General features: G+C 36.5%; 2 protein-coding genes across 13 annotated transcripts in view; both read left to right on the top strand.

The window, feature by feature from the left end:
• METTL8 (methyltransferase 8, tRNA N3-cytidine) overlaps positions 1 to 16,821 on the top strand; it is a 38,022-nt gene extending 21,201 nt beyond the window's left edge. For 3 of the 9 annotated variants that reach the window (XM_032445838.2, XM_085552496.1, XM_085552497.1), the window contains 8 exons: positions 4,999 to 5,390; positions 5,926 to 5,975; positions 8,453 to 8,516; positions 8,847 to 8,986; positions 11,691 to 11,797; positions 11,899 to 11,964; positions 12,564 to 12,780; positions 15,845 to 16,095. In XM_032445838.2, coding sequence (XP_032301729.2) covers positions 4,999 to 5,390; positions 5,926 to 5,975; positions 8,453 to 8,516; positions 8,847 to 8,986; positions 11,691 to 11,797; positions 11,899 to 11,964; positions 12,564 to 12,754 — 1,010 coding nt within the window. In that variant the 3' untranslated portion in view covers positions 12,755 to 12,780; positions 15,845 to 16,095. Of the gene's footprint in view, positions 1 to 1,987; positions 2,029 to 2,056; positions 2,196 to 4,998; positions 5,391 to 5,925; positions 5,976 to 8,452; positions 8,517 to 8,846; positions 8,987 to 11,578; positions 11,798 to 11,898; positions 11,965 to 12,563; positions 12,781 to 15,844; positions 16,096 to 16,689 lie in introns of those variants that run through there. The other 6 variants (XR_014947955.1, XR_014947956.1, XM_085552498.1 and 3 more) reach the window with 5 other exon arrangements.
• TLK1 (tousled like kinase 1) overlaps positions 16,775 to 20,745 on the top strand; it is an 83,637-nt gene continuing 79,666 nt past the window's right edge. Inside the window, exons 1-3 of one of the 4 annotated variants that reach the window (XM_085552500.1) lie at positions 16,775 to 16,909; positions 17,365 to 17,489; positions 20,424 to 20,599. The gene's annotated coding sequence lies outside the window, so the exon portion shown is untranslated. Of the gene's footprint in view, positions 16,910 to 17,364; positions 17,490 to 20,423; positions 20,600 to 20,745 lie in introns of those variants that run through there. The other 3 variants (XM_085552501.1, XM_085552503.1, XM_085552504.1) reach the window with 3 other exon arrangements.

Raw genomic sequence — 20,745 nt, 5'->3', positions numbered from 1 at the left:
GTAAAAAAATTGAAAAACCACCTACAGAAGAGGTATCACGTGCTAAAGAGGCACCACCATACAATGAGCTACCAGAAAACGAAAAGAAATTTGCCCTATTCACAGACGGATCATGTCGTATTGTAGGGAAGCATCGCAGATGGAAAGCTGCTGTATGGAGCCCCACACGACAAGTTGCAGAGGCCACTGAAGGTAAAGGAGAATCAAGTCAATTTGCAGAGGTAAAGGCTGTTCAGCTGGCTTTAGATGTGGCTGAACGGGAGAGGTGGCCAATGCTTCATCTTTATACTGATTCATGGATGGTGGCAAATGCCTTATGGGGGTGGTTGCAACAGTGGGAAAATGATAATTGGCAACGAAAGGGTAAACCTGTTTGGGCTGCTGAACTGTGGAAAGACATTGCTGCCCGAATAAGGAACATTGTTGTAAAGGTGCGCCATGTAGATGCTCATGTGCCTAAAAGTAAGGCTACTGAAGAACATAAAAATAACCATCAGGTTGATCGAGCTGCCAAAATTGAGGTGGCTCAAATAGACTTGGACTGGCAGAACAAGGGTGAATTATTCCTAGCTCGGTGGGCCCATGAGACTTCAGGTCATCAAGGAAGGGATGCAACATATAAGTGGGCCAGAGACCGAGGGGTGGACTTAACTATGGACGCTATTGCTCAAGTTATTCATGATTGTGAAACATGCGCCATAATTAAACAAGCCAAGAGGATGAAACCTATTTGGGGGGAAGGGCGATGGCAAAAGTATAAATATGGAGAGGCATGGCAGGTTGATTATATCACCTTGCCACGATCTCGCAATGGTAAGCGTTATGTACTCACCATGGTGGAGGCAACCACTGGGTGGCTCGAAACATACGCAGTACCCCATGCTACCGCCCGAAACACCATATTAGGGTTGGAAAAGCAAATCCTGTGGCGGCATGGCACTCCGGAAAGAATTGAATCAGATAATGGGACCCATTTTAAAAATTCCCTTGTAACCACTTGGGCCAAAAATCATGGCATTGAGTGGATTTACCATATTCCCTATCATGCACCAGCTTCTGGTAAGATTGAACGATTCAATGGGTTGTTGAAAACTATGTTGAAAGCAATGGGTGGTGGAACGTATAAAAACTGGGAGAACCATTTAGCAGAAGCCACCTGGTTGGTCAACACTCGAGGATCTAGTAATCGTAATGGTCCTAACCAATCCAGCTCCCTACGTACTGTGGAGGGAGATAAGGTTCCTGTAGTACACATAAAGAGTGTGTTGGGAAAAACAGTTTGGGTCCTTCCAGCATCTGGAAAGGGCAAACCTCTCCGGGGTACTGTCTTTGCCCAGGGACCTGGGTGCACATGGTGGGTGATGGACAAAAATGGGAATGTTCAATGTGTACCACAAGGGAATTTGATGTTGGGGGAGTGCAGCCAATGATTTTCCTGTAAATATATAGGTAGAGTCTCAGAAAATATTTCAATTAGGTACAGAATAGTTCAATTACGTATAGGACTTAAGATAGAGTGGATCAATGTTAAGGAAATACTTTTCTCTATATACCTTAATTAGGCATTCTGTAAGCAAGTTTTCCATCTGGACTCTATATCCTGCACTGGCCATGCATGTGTAGAGCACACATGGAAAGAAGTATAAGTCAAAAGGAAATCTGCTGTGGTGGCTGGGAAAGGATGAGTGCACCTTGATGTGGGGGACGCCCTACCAGCGCTGCCTTTCCCCTCTACCGCTGACATGTTTTCCTTTTTCTGGCAGTTTTGCCATTTTCTCAAAATTAATAAATAGTAAATTAGGTTATAGAGTTTTGTTCTCAACTTAGGGATTTGTATGGAATAAATATAGATTGTTGAGAAAAAATAAGGTTGCTGATTATTCACAATTATACATATGAGTGTGTATGTATGTATAAATATAATGTAATGATGTAGAATAAGGGGTGGAATGTCATGGTTTAATAATTTTGTAATTTTTGCTATCAGTATTCCACATCATAACATCATATAAAGCATGAATAATTTTACTGAATCTGCAACTTATCAGAAGAAGACTACATCTCCCAGGGAACAACACGATAGGTCACGGGACCTGGACTCTATATTAACTCTGTCGCAGAACAGACTGACGTCTTTCGAGTTCTGGCGTTCAGGGGAGTGTGTGGGAGCCTTCAGCCGTTCGCCTAGATTCACAGTAGGCCTCTCGGTTACGGGACTCATTCTCTCTCCTATTTTGCTTGATTCGTTAGCTCAATTTCAATTATATTGTATTATATTGTGTTATCCTGTATTTCGATATAGTATTTAGTAAATAAGTGTGCCTCCTTAGATCGTTGCCGCTGTTTTCTTTTCCTAATTAACTTTTTCCTTTCGGCCTAGGGCCCCTCCGGGGCCTACGGCCCCCTGTCACGGACGCAGGTGGATTTTTAGTTCAAACCGTGACAGGCTTCTTAAATATTCAAAAGGACACAATGTGGAGGAAGAAATAACAAAATAAGCCAGTGTGGTGACTGCCTGCTCTGCTTCAAGAATCACAGAGATTAACAAAGCAAAGTAAATAATTTCTCATCAAATCCAACAAGTCTATGATTTTTAATGTTATACTCTGTTGAATTCAGGAAAAAAAAAATTACTGGAGTTGAAATAACGGCAGATTCTGTAACATCTTTAAATGTTTCTTGAACACCTCCAGGAATGGTGACACCACCACCTACCCTGGCAGCCCATTCCAGTGCCTGACCACTCTCTCGGAGAAAAAATTTTTCTTAATGTCCAACCTGAATCTTCTCTGGTGCAACTTGAAGCCATTCCCTCTAGTCATATCACTAGTTACATGGGAGAAGGGGCCAGCCCCCACCTCACCACAACTTCCCATCAGGTAGTTAAAAGGGCAATTAGGTCTCTCCTGAGAGAGTCTCATCCTCTTCTCCAGACTAAACCATCCCAGCTCCCTCAGCCACTCCTCATAAGGCCCGTGCTCCAGACCCCTCACCAGCTTTGTTGCCCTTCTCTGAACATGCTCCAGTGGGGGCCCAAAACTGGTATAAATGACCTCAATCAACTGTGCATGTGAGATTATAAAACGCATCTGTACAGTTGCTGCGCATAGCTGGGTCTTGCCCTTTAATAATGCGTTTAGATGTATTAAATGTTAAATTCTAAAAATTATTCATATTTCTAGGACAAGGCATTCTGCCACCTCCTTGCCACTTCCCACTGCCTGTCTGTGCCTCTAGTGATAATTCTCAGCCTTGTTTATTTCTGAAAAGCTGTAGTGATCCAGGAAATGGTATGTTAAGATTTAAATGAGAGTAGAAGAAATGCACCATGTATTTACTGTATGCATTTCTATTAAAAGATCTGAATACTTTCAATGAATGAGGAAGAAGTCAAAAAGGCAACATAATTTGATGTACACTTCACAAGTGGTGTCAAGGGTAACAAGAAACAATTCAGTAAATGCTTTGGGAATAAGGGGAGAAACAGGATAAAGATTTGGTTTGGTATTTGGCAGGAGCAGTGAGGAAGGAAAAAAAATCAACCAAAGAGGCATTGAAAGAGCTCCAATTGTTATCTTTTTATCAGCCTTCCTGTAGGGTTAGCTGCAGTACAGTTGCTAGTACAATTACTGCTAGCCAGAAGATCTTGTTCTACCTATGAAGAAGAGCAGGTTACAAAATATATCCATAGAGCACATGGATGATCAGGAAAGCAGAAAACAGAGTTGGTCGGGGGTTTGTTTGTTTGTTTTAGTAAGTGGAAGTAGGAAGAAAGACATGTCAGGAATTCCTGTCTCAGTTCCTGGAAAAAAACCTGGAAGAGATAATCGACAGGTAGCATGCACTAGATTTGAAAGAATAAAGGAGATACTGGCCAACAATATTTTTTATGAGTTAAACATTTAAAATCAAGCTAATTTCATTCTTGGAGAAGGTTATGAGTCCTGGAGATAAGGAATAAACAGCAGATGTCATATAATTTATACGTAGTCAGGCTTTCGACTTCGCTTTGCTTGACATTTTCACAAGCAATTTAGGCAAGCGAAAGGTAATGAAGCTGTTTTTGTGTGAATAAATGCTTAGAGTTCCTTTCAGATTGGAAGGCTATGCTGGGCACAGTATCGCTCTGTTCTTTGTCTAGTACTGCTCGGTGATTTCATTAGTGACTTCAAGAATGGGAGACCTGAAGGTGGTATTTATTGAAGAGGTCTTTCAAGTATGGTAAAGAATGGGATTAGAATTGAGAAATATCTTGACAAATTATAATCAAAAAAAGGATCTGGAAGATATAGAGTTACATCTGATAAAAATAAGTACAGAATACTTTGCTTATAAGTAACCAAGGAGAGGGGGCAGATAAGTTCTGGAACAATTGGCAAGGTAGTCATTTTGCAGATCTGAGGGTTGTGGTGAATCACCTGCTGAATCAGCAGTGCCGTGCTGTTGCAAAATGGCAAGCTGGGGTTTATAAACAGGGTTACAGCTTGTAAGACTCATAAAATATTCCTTTTGCTTTGTGTTGTTAATGTCTTTAGCAGAATACAGCACCAAAAAGTAGAAAAATCAGAATGATCAGAAGTCTAAAAATCTTCACTTCTGTAGAGAAAAAAGGAGACGTTTAAATAATTTAGAGATGACTATGTTCTACACTAAAAAATAAATAAATAAATAAATAAATTAAAAAAAAATCACATGAATAAAGAGATGTTGTAAAGAGTAGTGAGTAATCTTTTCTCTGTCTGCTTGAAGAGATGCAGAAAGCCTGTATGTCCTATCCTAAGTGAGGTGAAATCTAATTAAAACCTCATGGAATATTTTTCAGCACAAATCAAGTTGAGGCCCCCAAATTAATGTGTTTTTATTTAGGTATATACACTATAGGAAACTTAAAAAAAAAAAACCTTTAATAGGAAATTTGAGATTCAAATTTCATGGTGCTTTATTGTATCTTGCAGCTAAGCTTGTGGTCACCAAGTTCTTGCTTTGTTTTGATTTCAGATAAGTATGAGAGAGAAGCCAGTAAATATTGGAATGAATTTTACAAGACTCACAAAAATAACTTCTTCAAGGATCGCAATTGGTTGTTTTTGGAATTTCCAGAAATTCTTCCAGAAAAACTGAGAGAACAGTTGAAAATAGAGGAAAGACCTTCAGAACACACAAAAATAAATATTACCAGCAGTTTTTCACAAAAGAAAGAGATGTTTGAGGAAGGAGAAAAATATTGGAAGAAAAATATTGGAGATGATTCCATTTCTGGAAAAGGATACATATCTAATAAAAAACAATCAATATCTATTGCTGACAGCCCTCGGGGTAAAAACAATGAGGAAGAAGTTAATGTGCGAGAATCCTTCCCCGGTAGCCATGCCACGTACAGAATATTAGAGGTAATGCACTGCAAATGCTCTGTCCATTGTATACAGCTCCACATATTTATTCAAAAGCTTGATAAAGATGCTTATTAACTATCAAGAAAGTAAACAGAATTTGAACTACTGTGTTCACTTAAGGCAGAAATGTTCAGAGCAAACCAGGACCTGAGCATTGCTTCCCCTTTAAAATTTCTTCCAAATCAGAATTGGGTGGTCAGATTCCATTTTCAGTTGTGTTCCTAGTTTTCCTATAGGAAAATTCTGTCACAAAGTGCTTTGTTCTCCATACTTGGCAAATTCTTGCCAAATGGTAAAGGTGGATAAAACTATCGCGCTTTCCTATGAAGTTTGAGTGCTGGAGTCTTTCTTAACTTTGGAAAGATATTGAAGAGAAATGTGATCATAGGAGAAGTGATTTGAGAACTGTGGTGAGAGCTATTTATACCTTTTCTGCCTTCAAGTCTAATGGGTCCCACCTACTAACTAATTTAAGACAAAAAGGAATATGTTTCATTTGCTCATTCAGCTTTTCTGTATTTTCTGATCCTAGGTTGGTTGTGGTGCTGGAAATAGTGTATTTCCTATCTTGAAAGTTCTGTGGTACGTAGTGCTGTATTTTCAAATATAAAAGTTTTGTTTTTCTCCATTTCCTTCAAATGTTGGTGCTGGGCTAGTGCAGCAGGAAGTGTTGACGGCTACGCTTTACAGCCCTGAAATTCTTAGTGCATGGAGACCACAGACAATGTTGCTACCCTGAGTACCAGACAGATACCCCTGGCACTGCTCAGACCCTAGTCTTGAAGGTGTCATATCTGTTGACAAGTTTTTTTTCTTCAGGAGCATTCATGCTGACATATTATACTTAATCACAGACAAGTTAAATATTCTCCTGTACTTTATCTTATATGTTACTGATGCTGCTTTAAAGATACTACCTGATACTGCTTTAAAAAGCCAAATGATGCTGCTTTAAAGATACTACCTGATACTGCTTTAAAAAGCCAAATTCAGACAGTAAATAATGGTTTGGTCTTCTGGTGATAAATTGTGTTATTTTTTTTTTAATTTGGTTGACATACTTTATCAAATTGCTTCAGGTTTTAGTGGCAAGGAAGTCACAAATCCTGTATTGCAGTTCTTAATTCCCTGAAATGTTTAAAGCACTTAGCTTAGCTTTAGTTTTAGCTTAGTTTTAGAAATCACTGTTATGACAGCCTGTGCTCCCTTCCTTGTTTGCAGGAAGGTTTTATTGGAAAGACTGGATATATATCATGGATTAAAATAGAATTCTTTTTATTCATGCCTCCAGGAGGTCATTTACAGCACAGTTCATTATTCTGTAAATGAATTCTGATTGCTAGCATCACAACAATGCAAAAATCCTCTATTTTGCAGATATGGAAACAGAGAGCAGGAGGAATCAAGTGACACACTGGGGTCATAAATGAAACCTATTAGTGTCAGCAACACATTTTCATCCCAAAACAAATACTTTGCTTTAGAGAGCATAGTCTGAACGGGAAGCCCTGTATCATATGAGTATCTGTATTAAAAAGATGAGACAAACTTCTGTGTTTTTCTCACAGGAGGCATTAGTCATAGGTTGGCATTTCTGATTGTTAATTAATCCTGGAGATCTCTATTCTTATGCAAATCCTTCAGCCAGATTAGTTGGTACATTGAACAGCTTATACATTTATCTTGTGTATTACCTGATGGAAACATTTTTTGCCTCTTACCAAGTTTGGCTTTAAAGCACAGTTGTTTTTTTTTTAATTTTTTTTTTTTTTTAATTTAATAATGTAAAAATTGTCTTTTGTATAAATAAAAAAATAAAAAACAGAAAGCTGAATTCAAATATGTACCTTAGCTACAAAAATATTCCACTTCAGTTTCTAACATAACTTTTATGCAGTTTTTTCATGCTCCCATAAAATTTTAGTTGCTTTTTAATACAAAGCAACATGAGATAGCTATCCACATTGACTTGTGTCTTTGTTTTAACTTGACTTTTCACACAGCTTCTATTCTGCTTTCTAAAAAGTAATATAAAAGTAATAACATTTTAGCAAGTCAGTAAGTCAATTAGGTAACTAACTTGACCTTTGTACTGTCTGGGTCCAAAGCCTGGCTGTTTGTCCTCATCCATGATAAATACCTTTACCAAATGTCATTGTGATTGCAGAGCTCATAAAAGTTCTGTTCTGCAACAGAAAATATATTTGTTCCATAAGGCTTCTCCTGAAGGGACTTCAAACAGATATCACTATTCCCTTTCTAAAGAAACAGTCTATCCAAAATCTCAAATAATTTTTTGGAGGGATGAATTGCTCGTGAGTTGATGATGAGATCATCCTTCAATAGGTTTGGTGGGGAGGCTTTACTCAGTTACTTCTAAATGAGTTTTCTGGAGGTGAAAAAAAACATCTCCCTCAATTTACTAGTATCTGGTGAATAGTACAAGGAAATTTGCGTCTGGCTTATTTGTGGATGGGAAAGGAAGGCAAAACAATTCTACAGGAAATTCTCATTCATCTTTACTTACAAAACAAATCAGATAATGGAAGGAAACAATCAATACAATTTAATGGAATCTAAACAATGACAAGGTGGCATATGGGAATCCAAACATCTGCAGAACTGTGGATGACTTTTGCAAACCTATGCCCCTCAACATCATTTTACCAATTAGACTGCATACATGAGTTAATGATAAAGGTTTAGTCCAATGCTTCTTGGAAGAAAATGTAACCTATTATGTGCCTTTTATGTGATATAACACCATGATGTTGTCTTCTCTCCTGGCAGCCCTTTGTGACCTTCTTTTTTTTCCTTTTCACTTCCTAGCCCTGACAAGGCTGTAATCCTCCTTTTTATACTAACTCTGTTGGTATTCTTACAAATTCATCTGCCCTATTGGCTCATTACAACCTATAGAGCTTTCAATGTCCATCAAGATGTGCTTAATCAAACCAATGGAAAGTCCCAAAGGGCCCTCTGTAGTTCCAAGAACACCGATGCTGTTTTTCATCCTTTACACTAATAATTTTTCAACTGATGGTGGTTTGTTTTTTTAGCAGTACACCTGGAACCTTTCTGTACTGTTGTGATTTTGCTTCAGGAGCAGTGGAGCTCGTAAAGGTAATTCATGAGCTTGCTTTAGAGTACTTTATAAGCTTGTAATTCAGGAGGCTGCCAGGCAGCCATCTTCATGAGAAAGAATGTGATAGCTTTGACAACTTTTAACTGAAGTTTTCAATATTCTAAAGAACAAAGTCTTACTTTGTACAAGAGGAATGAATACCATCAGTAAGCTTGCTTCTCAGCTTGAGTAAGATACCAGACAGAATAGGCTTTTATGAGACATGTTTTACAATGCTGAATAATTGAAGAAAAAAGTTTCTTGAGTCATAGTAAACGTATTAACTACTACTGTTCTCTCTGTGCTTCTTTTCATCTTTTTCCCGACAGTCACACTCGTCCTACAATTCAGCCTGGTGTTCTGCCTTTGTTCATGATGTGTGTGATGATGCTTTACCCTATCCTTTTCCAGATGAGATCCTGGATGTCATTCTCCTTGTCTTTGTGCTCTCTACTATTCATCCTGACAGGTAAATGAGGACTAAAGGGCAAAGCAAATAGGTTAAATCTCTTTTATCCCTAGAGGTTTTCAAGAATATCAAAGGAAAATGATGAATCTCTAATTTATTATTTAGCAAGCTACAATATTTACAAAAAAAAAAAAAAAAAACAACCAAAAAAAAACCAAAAAAAAAACCACCGAGGTATTTTAAATGACATTTTCCAGAGAGAAAAGCTGGTCAGACTAATTCATTAGTGAACCTCCTGTCTCCATCAAATAAAAGGGGCATACTGTAACTAAATACATCCCTATTAAAAGTGGCAGTGCTTCAAGAAAATTGCATGTTTGGAAACAGACCACTAGTCTTCCAGAAGGAAATTATTCTCAGTGATCAAAGTCACGCACTCATGATTTAACACCTTACAGTATGTTGATGAAGGTTTAGTTTGCTGCTTTCCCACACATAAATGCATACATACAGGTCTTTTAAATTGAAATGCATTCACAATTTTGTAACGTGTTTGGATTTGAGGAAGTTAATCTAATTTCCATGCACAGTGTTATGTTGAGAGCTGTTAACCTCGTCATTAATAACTCTCAATGTCTAATGAACCGAATTTTATGACTGTTAAAGCTGGTTGATTTTTAAAATGTCTTTTTTTTTTTTTTAATGAGAAAAGTTCAAGAGAGTGCATGTAAGTTAAGCTACTTGACTCTTCCTTTAGCCAGATCATTTAGAAGGAAATACACGCTCTCTGTGTGGTAATTCATTTGCTACTTTGAGAATGCCATTAAAATGAGCTTGGCAAACAGGATAGTATTTGCCTAAGTCTCAAAACTGTTTCCCTGTCTACGTTACTAACGATCAGCTTCACAGAAACATCTTTCCTATATAGGATATTACTTCTTCCTGTTTGTTCGGAGATGAGTACATGAGTCATACAAAGCCTGGATCCAGATTTCAGAGACAATTCAAGCAGTAGAATTCAGATCTCTGTAACTGCAGTGATGCTGCCAGGAAAAAATTGGACAATAGAGGCTCATTCATTCAAACACTTAGTCTGTAAAAGCAGTAATGAGATTCTCTCAGAATTTCAGTGTTTTCCTGCTCATCATTTGAGTGTAAATGTGTTTATCTTTTCTCCCCATGTCTCTATCCAAAGGCTGACATGGATGTTTTTTCATACATATGTACACATACTCAAATATATGTGCCCATAAAAATTTCCATGCAATTATCTGTCTGATAAGATTGACTTTTCAAAAACTTGTTAGGCATCACACACTCAAAGAACTAACGTTACTGCATGAAGGTTAATATAATCCAAATCTTTTTTGTTTAGTTTCCATTTTTCCTGGAGATGTTGAAAGTAGGAGAAGAAAAGGAAAACCAAGATGCTGCAGAACTTAGGTTCTTTGGAGATATGAAAAACATGCATGAGAGACACGTTTGTGTTCAGCACAACTGTTAATTAGTGACTTCTCTACAGCTCATGTATTTAGTTTTTGGTAGTTGCTGCTTTCATACCTCATAGTTACGCTCTTGAATTCTGCTACAAGTCACCACTAAAAGTTGGTCAAAGAATCTGAAAAAATGTGAATCAGTGTGATCCAGTCCTACTGGATCAGATCTAGCTCTATCAGATCTGATTTCCTCAAAGCACTCTCACTTTATGTATGTCAATTTTTTTGAGTGTGCACAAAACTTAGACTTACATGGGCAGTCTGTTGTCCTGGGCACAGTTTCCTGTCTTGAATGGTCATTTTTTTCTTAGGCTGTGCTACCTGTTCTGTCCATTGCAGTATACATGACTGCCTGGGTTGAGAATTAGCGAAGAGAACTATTAAAGCATTTGACTTCCTTTGAGGAAATTATGTGCTCAAAAAGTATATGCTTATAAACATGATTTCCACACTCATGAAAAGTTCTGAAAGAGTGAGGCAAACCTCAAGGCATTATCATTAGTAATATATTTTGCAGAGTAATGCAAATATAAAGAAGAGCCAATGAAAACATCTTTGTCTAGCGAAAGAACACTGTGTGTGTTACTTACCCCTATTGTACATATGGCTAGTGGATGTGATCTTGGTAAGGAAGAGCTGTTCTTAGACATGATCAAGACTCACAAATGTGCCAGCATTTTGGAGGATGCAGGCTTTCTCCACTAATTTACAACAACTCTGGATGTAGTCCTACAGAATTCCTCTCCTGTGCTACTATTCATATTTGTCATTATATTCTCTGTCATAACATATTCAGATACTGTGTGCATGATCAGTATCTCAATAGAGAAATCAATGTTTATCAGCCTTTCATGCCCTTGTTTTTACTGTGTACTATAAAGAGGCTTAGTCTAGTTCACTGATGCCCATAGCTAACTGTTCACTGTCATATGTATATGTCTGACTCATATGACATATATTTGGAAACTATGTCTCCATCTATACTTGAGATTCCATTGAAGCAAAGGCAAGGGATTCCATTTTTTCGTTTCAGTTTGTATTCTCTATATTTTTATGTAAATGTTTTTTATTGGTACTTGGTGTTTTGTTTGTTTTTTCTTCCTCATTATTTTTGTAAAGAGTTTTTCCTGTTTGCTAATGTTTGGCCTTTTTGTAGTAAATATACTCCTCGGTGTAGCATCAGAATCTGCATTTTCCAAGTATCCAGGAAAAAAAAAATCCAACAGTGGCATTGGCAGATTTCTCTGATATCTCATCTATTTTCTAAGGATGCAACAGGTTGTAAATAGATTGGTTAAACTATTGAAACCTGGAGGGATGTTGTTATTTCGAGACTATGGAAGATACGATACAGCTCAACTTCGTTTTAAAAAAGGTAATTCTTAAATGCTTTTGGAGCTTACTGGGTATTTTTGTTTATTTGTTTTGGGGGGAAACAAAACCCACAAACGCTACTTTTCTGTTCCAATGTCTTAGGTCATTGCTTGTCAGAAAATTTTTATGTACGAGGAGATGGAACCAGAGTATATTTCTTTACCAAAGGTATGAAATAACTTATTTGTACAGAAAATGTTGAGTGTCTCTCAAGTTGATTTGTGTTATAAAACCTCATCTTTAAACATAAATTTAAAGAAGGCTTTCATGAGCTTTTCTAATCCTTTGCTTTTTCAAAAGCCAAAGCTAAGAGTTGTGAAGAAGTAATTCCTTTTACATGAGTATGCTTCTTGCATCTGAGGTTCTACAAAATTCATTGCAGACATCACTGAAATTTCTTTTGGAATAAGCATCTTGTGTTTAATGATATTCTCAAGTTCTGCTATTGAAAGAATAGGAAATATATTTAATAATATGTCGATATATTTTTAATATAATTTTTAAAGTTGAGAAGCATGCTTGGAAGGATAGCTGGTAGCAGTGCTCAGATTTCTTGCTCTGCTGTGTTGATGTGTCTGAGTTCTTGAACTGCTCTCTCTGCAGGAACTAAACTTAAATTTCTTCTTATGGATACTTCTGCTTATTGCCCTTCCATTCATTCAGTTTTGTTGGCAATCAGCTTAGACTTGTGCATTATACCCTGCCTGCTGACAATTAGTTTTATTTTGTTTTTATTTATTACAACATTTCTTCCTCTGAAAAAACAGAAGAGGTACAGAACGTGTTCAATTTGGCTGGATTAACTGAAGTACAGAATTTACTTGATCGTCGATTACAAGTAAATAGGAAGAAAAAAGTGAAAATGCTGCGAGTTTGGGTACAAGGCAAGTTCCAAAAACCATTGCTGCTATCTATTAACAGTCCTGAAGAAACCACCAAGAGGCATCCCTATGGATAACTGTACTGTTAACATAACAAATCTGAGTAAGTATGTTTCATATAAATATTGTGTTAGCCTCTGAGAAAGAGAATTGCATTGTATTGGAAACCTTTCCCTGATATTTTCTGAGTGTGTATTTGAAAATGTTCTGAAAAATATATGCATTTCTAACTTCTTTATATGCGCAATGAAAGGAGATGCGTTCATCTAGTCATAACTGTGTTTTTAAGTTTTAATGAAGCAGAATTATTTCTGAGATTTTCAGAATGCCTGCTCTCACTCTCTCATTACAAGCTGTACTATCTTAATTTCTTCTAACCACTGTGTGTCTTGCAACTGTATTTCCTCTTTTGGGGGAAATTCCTTGTTGCATAAACAGTGAAGAAAAGATCTGTTTCTAATTTGCGTGAAAATTATTTCATACTAACTGCATGTGTTATGCGCAGGTATCAGATAGGTATCCTTTACTGTGATTGGCTTATTCCTCTGAAGTCTCCACTTTCAATCCACATACTTATTGGAGATATGCCAAATTCTATGTAACAGCTAAGTGACATGTTATATTTCAAGTACTATTGGTAGTAAGCTGAAAATCATGTAGAAAAGAATGACCACAATGCCAAAATAGTGCTGGCCACACCTCTTTTCATGCAGTTCAGGATGTAGTTGGCCTCTGTGGCTGCAAGCATGCACTATTGTGGGCATGAGTTAGAGGTTGGACTTGATGAAGTTGGAGGTCTTTTCCAACCTTAACAATTCTATGATTCTTTCAGCTCACATCTACCAGAACACCCATGTCCTTCTCTACAGGGCTGCTCTCAGTGAGTTCTTCTCCTGGTCCTTACACATAGATGGGATTGCTCAGGCCTAAGTGCAATACCGTGCACTTGGCCTCGTTGAACCTCATTAGGTCCACACAGACTGACTTTTTGAGCTTGTTCAGGTCCCTTCAGATGGCATTCCTTCCTTCTATTGTATCAACTGCACCACTCAATGTTATCAGCAAACTTACTGAGGATGCTCTCAATCTCACTGTCATCGATCAAGATATTGAAATGCTTTTTATAGATCCTGTGGAGAAACATGACTACACTGGTATATCAAGTGCTTTTAAGGCAAAAACCAAAATGCAGTCAGAGGAACACTGTGGTGCTGAGGCAGTTGAGCTACTATTAAAATATACTATTTCTGCTGTTTAAATGAAATTTTATAGTAACTTACTCAGAAGGAGGAGAGGGTTTGGGTTAGGAGAGGAAAAGAAATGGGTGAATGAATAAAATAATTGTGTTAATTCAACGAGGATATAGAATTTATATAATCTATAACATGCATGCAGTTTTGAGTCCCATTAATACAGTTACATTCTCAAAGTCTCTTGTCTTACTTTTGTCTCAAGGGTAAACATGTCACACCTAACAAACTGTTGTTTTGGAAGTTGCTAGCTGCTGTACTAAGTAAAGCTGGTTGCCTTCTGGAAAGAAAGAAACTGTCTACATTTACATGCTAGGTATCTTCATCTCCTTTGAAAAGATGAAGGACCTGCATAATTTCCACATATTTCAAGAACGAGGTGCAATAACAGGTTTCAAGGGTAGAATCTCATCCTGCGTTTCTTGTGTATTCTAAAATCCCTTTAGAATAAGATACTTGTTTATGAATGAAGTAATTTAGAAAGCTTGGGTTAGAAAAGTTTTGTTAGCTTTCGCATACTGTAACCTGGAATAACAGCTTTGTGGTGTAGGTCAGACGAAAGGTTAAAATACAACTGTGTTTCTTCAAACTACCAGTCTTAGGATTCTGCAGCATGTAAATAAAATCTGCTTATATTTTAAAGAAATTGCTACCCTGTTCAACTTTTATTTTTAATTGTGACTTTTGACTGTGCATAGCTCTGAGTCCTGTATGAAGCATTTTCAGTTGCAGAATTTGCCAGGAGGTGATGGTGATGATAAGCTTCTAAGCATTATATGTTATTATTCATGGTATGATGTAGATTTTCCATATGTAGAAGCTAATGAAATGTTTGCTTTGTCTCTCACACTGATATGTTGATTCTGGCAAGATTTTAATATCCTACGTTGTTATTTTAACAAAAATATTACATCAGTAGAAACCAAACCCTAAATTCTTGTATGACCTTGAGCAAAATTTACTGTTTCTCTTCCATGTCTTGCAGCTCAACTATTGGCAGTCAGTTCTAGAAGAATGGTGTAGTGGTGCGTGTTCTAAAAGTAATAAGATCAGCTTCTATTTGTAAGAGTGTAGAATATCTGCTGCAGAGAGAATTTTAACTAGGCTGAACTATTGTCAGACTGATGCAAGAGGAAACGGACAGTATTTTTCCTGATAAATCCTACTGCCAGTGCTAGTGTTTTTCTGTATTTTGGTTTGTGAAATTTCAGCTTTCAAAAGGGGCATATGTTTAAAATATTTTCAAAACATCTGAGTTAATTTTTAGCTGGGATAGCCAATACTATAATATTTCCAAGAGAAAGGCCAGTAGAATTATTGAAATGAAGAACTGCAGACAACTAAATAAAACATAACATTATGGGAGAAAAAAAACCGAGGGCATTGCTAAGAAAAAGTGCCTGTAGATTTCACTTTTGAAATCTGAAATTACTCCTTTAATCAGATACATGCCTGGATTTTCTAGTTATATAAGTTTATGTAAGCATATGTTATAGGAATAGTAAACATTTTTATTGCAAATGATTGTGGATATGCTTTTGGTGCTTGGCTCACTTTGTTTTGTTTTTTATTGTCCTGTTTAGTAAGGCTTCTTGTGGTGGTAAGGCAGACTTGTGGTTATATGTAAAAATCAGTTACAGAAAGCTGATCTTGAGCTTTGGCTTCATGGACTTTGGCTTCCTTTATTAACAGAGTGTACCTTTTGCCCACCTCCACTGATATGCATTACATTTATGTACAGAGATATGAGAATAGCACCTACCATTTTAAACTAGGCATTCTTTTATATCACATAGTTTTTATGCAAGTACAAGATACTGGTTTTTTTTTAAGAAAAAAAAAAAGCCAGATTTCTTTGCTCTGCTTTTCTGAGGTGTCTAGTCAGCAGCAATTCATGTACTTTCTTTTTTCCCTCAGCAAAACTGAAGCAGGTGGTTGTGCAGTATCTACAAATCTGAAGAGGACAAAGAATATGCAAAGCAGGCAAGGAGACAGCAGGAACTCTAGACACAAGTTTCTTCTTGTATTGGAAACCATTTTGTTTCTGTTGTGTGTTTAGATTGCATCTCTGCTAATCTGCACATTCTACTGTTTTATGATGACAAAAAAAACTGTAACAAACTGTCCTGAAATTCATATTAAAAACCAACGGAGTCAATTAACATAAATTTTGCTACTTCTTTTTGATTTGTGATGTGGTTTTCATTCACTTCTCTGGTGTGTTCTTTGTTATATTGACATATCTTTCATTTCCTCTTTTTCCTCTTTGTGGTAGGCAGTTGTTTCCATAAGAGAGTTTTATCTCCTGTACAGAACAGAGTGTTTTTTCTTTCTGTATGAATGCAATGAGTAGTGTAGTTGCTCAGCTGGTGCAACAGTACTGGTTCTTTTTTATTAGTCTAAACTAAAATACACCTTAGTCTATGCCAGCAATTGTAGTAGATGGTTCCTGCATCAACCATTCTTCCAACTAATGGGTAGTGGAACAGCCTTAAGAATAAACTATGTATATTGTTAAAAATACTTAAAATTTCAATTGTAATCTTGGTCACTTTGATTTTCAGTGCCTAAACTTTTTTACATGTTTATAACAAAGACATTATATGTATAGAGTTTCTTGTTTTGTTTTGCTTTGCTTTACGTTTAGGATATGCCAGTTGCAATCCTCTGACAGAAACTGGAAAAGTTTGTCTTCTAAACACAATTATCATTAATATACGCTCAGTAAGAATTACCTTGGTTGCCATGGGCATTTCTTGCAGGGTCTCTGCTGTACCTGCTCATTTGGGCATGTCAGGCATGCCTGGACTTGATACCTGAACTGAGAAGGAACCATTGTCCACCCTTTGCGGATAGAGAGCAATTAAAAGAAGAGCTTGACTGCCTGGAAAAGAAGAGTCAGGCAGGAGGGCAGGAAGATGAGGATGGTGCTCAAAGGTAGACAAGAAAAAGGAATCTTTCCTCTGAGAAACGGAATAAGAAGTAAGCTTGGGTGAACTAACAAAACAAGAAGAATGAGATGTAGAGCTGAACAGGGAAATAAGCAAGAGAAAATCATGGGCAACAACAAAGGGAAATGTGTAACAAGGCAGTGAGGACATTGGGCCTAGGAAGTGGTGAAATAAAATGAAGGATTTGAGGGGAAAAAGGGGATTGATCTGTCACATAAACAGTGAAAGCTGAGTAAAAAAAGAAATTTGGATAAGGGCGTTAGGTGGAAAGACCTATCTTCAAGATCTGTATCTTTCAAATGCTACTATATTTCCATATCTGCATGGAATATTATAGGCTTTGTTTTTCATCCAGACGTGCGCAGTGCATTTCAGTTTATTCCAAAGATAGAATGCTTTATTTGTTATACTTTATATGTGCTATGCACATGTGTTTGCAGCAGCACATGCAGGTTTATGATACACCTGCTTTTGCTCTTTCCTTAGGGAACAATGTTTTTACCTTCTTTCAAGTAGAACTCTAAAGTGACAGAAGACACAATCCTAACCTCCTGGGAAGCAAATACAAAAGAATAACAGAAGTCTGTGCACCCTGACTGTGCTCAATCAAGGTAGGACAATTAAATTTACTCCATATGTTCTGAAGTTGTCCCATTTAAATCACAACCATATCTGCAGATTATCACCTTGAAGTGCCTCCCAATCTCAGTTTCTGTTACACTTGCATCTGTTAACAGAACTTAATTGAATTTGTAAGAACTAGAAATACAGCTTAAAAGAAAAACAGCAGAATAGTTTTTGGGCTTTACCTGAGATTGCAACAGTTTAAGGAACAAATCTGTTTGTTATTTTAAAATGATAAACAGCAAAGTCTCACAGTTGTTGAGTAGCACTTATCCAAAGGGATACCCTGCTACTATACAGGTAAGGAATCATAATGTTTATAAGGTTAAGTGATTAATGGGTAATTAAAAGCCACTTACATTAGATCTTCTGTTTTGTTTTATATTGTGCAAGTGAAAGGGAAAATCTACATTTAATGTTTGAGACTTAAAAAAAAAAACAACAAGCAAACATTAAATAAGAAAACAAAATGAACTATCTAACATACTTAAATGTTTCTTTTTATCTTTTGTGAGACCCTAATATTGCTCAGCAACAGAACTGAAGAATAAACCTGAATACTAAATCGGCTGAGTAAGCACACTTTATTGAATCAAGAGAAGGTAGAGGGAGAGAAATATGTAGGATAAGAAAAAAAAGGAAGATGCTAATTGGCATGACAACATATAGTGCTGTAACAATCACACAGCAGCTACTGTTTTATATAGGTTGACACATTCAGTGCAGTGTCTGAGAGACATCACTCTTAATATACTTTACTTTCACTTATTTTCTCTTTAAATTGATATTTAGGCTAGGCAAAAGCCAAGTAAAAGTAACTGGTTTGCTAAAAGAACATATGATTGAATAATTATGCTTGGATTGGCTGTATTGGAGGGCTTCAGTGCTGAGCCAACACTGCTTTTTTTTTTCTTTAGCATCAGGCACACATTGTCCTCCATTTCCTCCCAACTGTTCCTCAAATGGAGGAACGTACCAGTAGTCTTTCATTCTACATTAAGAAGAGCTTTGCCATTTGAAATGGTTCTATTTGCTGCATATCCTATTAAGCACAGTAGTCAGATGTCATTCTGATGAATCGGGCAGCTTAGTTCCTACTGACATTGATTACATTCAGCAGTGAGAGGATGAGAGAATGGTGGGTGGAGAAGCAAAGAGCCAGTATGGAGACATTTTGAGGAGGAGGTTTGCACTCCAACACTCACGTGTGGGTGACAGTCCCTCTGAGATACAGTTTTGACTCTGAAGCAGAACAGAGATGAATTCTCTACACTCACTTCAGGTTTAATCTCCATTCTCACAAACAAGCAGTGCAGCCTTTAGTTACACATGCATTTATTTAAAATGAAGAGAAAATGACAGTAGCAAGAAGCTGCATCTTTAGAATGGATTTCACAGAGAGAGACCCTGGCATGTTAATCCCTGGCATAAATGGGTGTAATTCTCAATGACAATGCTAAGCTTGTTTGCACAGAGGCTGAGCTAAACCCAAAGATGATAAACAATGCTGTTTAAGATCAATCATTTAATCCTTTTAAAATTTTTGTGATCTAACAACCAAAGATGTTTGTGTTAATAAAAGATGGTGTGACAAAGCTATGATCGTCACTGAGCTTGTTTTGCTTTGTGATTAAGGAAAAAAAAAAAAACCAACAATGAAACATGATGAATACATTGATAATCTTATTCTAGATCAATGTTTCATCTTGTTATTCAAGAGCGAATATTAGTGAGTTGAGTAAATAGTTGGCAGTAGTTACCAAACTGTGAAGTAAGTCCTGTTTTTTAAACTGGAAAAATATAGCCTTGCTTGCACAAGGAGAGAACAATAAAATCACACTAGCAATAAGTCTACATTTTATTTTACTGAGTATCACAAGGAATCAATACATTCAGCAAGAACCTTGTTTTTAGGTTTTTTAAAATTTATTTTTCATGTACTCATTTTAATAACAAATGAGGACAGATGACAAAAGCAGCAGCATGGCACACAGTCTGAAAAGAATTTAAGTATTATTATATGATTTAATATTTTTAATCAACTACTGAATCATGCTTTTTTCTTGCATTGACTCACTTGAGGCAAAGTATCAAAGGCAGTAAATATTTATTTTATTTTGAAGCAATTAATATTTAGTAAAAGGCCTTAAGGTTAAATCTGAACCTTTGACCCAGATTCCTAATGTCATTTTTGTCACTGTAAAACCAGAAGACACTGAGTCTGTGGAGTTGCTTCAAGATGGAGATTAGTTGTTTCCAATTAAAATCCAGATTAAGTGGTGCCTAGTATTCCTCATAAAAATAAAAATGCAAATATTGTAGTACAAGAATGTTCCATCAGTAAGAACATCTATGTTAATCATTAAAAATTCAAGATCAGTTGTGCAGAGACAATAGCTTTTGTTCAGTGCTCGTTATTTTGCTCTCAGGGCTGAAATCTGTGTGCTCATGTTTGTGTTTATATTTTAGTGTAAGATATTCAGATTTTTTTTCATTCTACAACATTTTCTAATGGGCAGTAAGTACTATGGAACCTGGCAACCAACTGAATAAATGTATTGATTAAGATAAGTTACTTATAATAGAATTGTTTAGGGGATGTTCATTTCTGCTGTCTCTCAGATATTTGAGAAAGCACCTGTTTAGAAACATGCCTGTTCTTAAACATAATGGTCCTTTTGAGACTAAAGCAACAAAATTAGTGAGGATCTGATTTTAAAAAATTAGAGGAAAAAAAATGGCTTTAAAAATGCATTTTTGAAATGAAAATGTGTCATTATGTTACCCCATCTTTTTAGATTTCAGAGAAATTTATTCTGTGACCAGAACACTTTGTGTATTGCTCTATTTTTTTTAAGGAAATAGCAGTAAAGCATTTTAATTCAAATTTGCACTATACGTGGGATCTGATTTTTTCACAGATCTTTATTCTCCTTTTCTGAAATCAGTCCACTGGATTAAAACAGAAAACAAAAACAATAACAGTATTTGAAAGCCACAAATTCTTGATGATAATAGAAGCAAATATTAGCAACTGTGTTGTTTCTAGTGGAATTTTCTGCCGTCTATGATATCAAAGCAGGGACAATTCAATTTGGTAAGTTGCCACCATTTTTCTTTTTTTTCCAGTGGAGATACACCCTATGTCTGTTTGTGACACTTCATATCACTTTCATATTGTTGTTTCCAGCTACTCAACATTAATCAATTTTTGGAGAGTACTACTATTTCTATTCATAAAGT

This window comes from Coturnix japonica, chromosome 7 (genome assembly GCF_054131305.1).
Source record: "Coturnix japonica strain WE chromosome 7, WE-NBRP24, whole genome shotgun sequence".
In the NCBI taxonomy this organism is placed as follows: Eukaryota; Metazoa; Chordata; class Aves; order Galliformes; family Phasianidae; genus Coturnix; species Coturnix japonica.
This window is presented reverse-complemented; position numbering and strand designations above follow the sequence as displayed.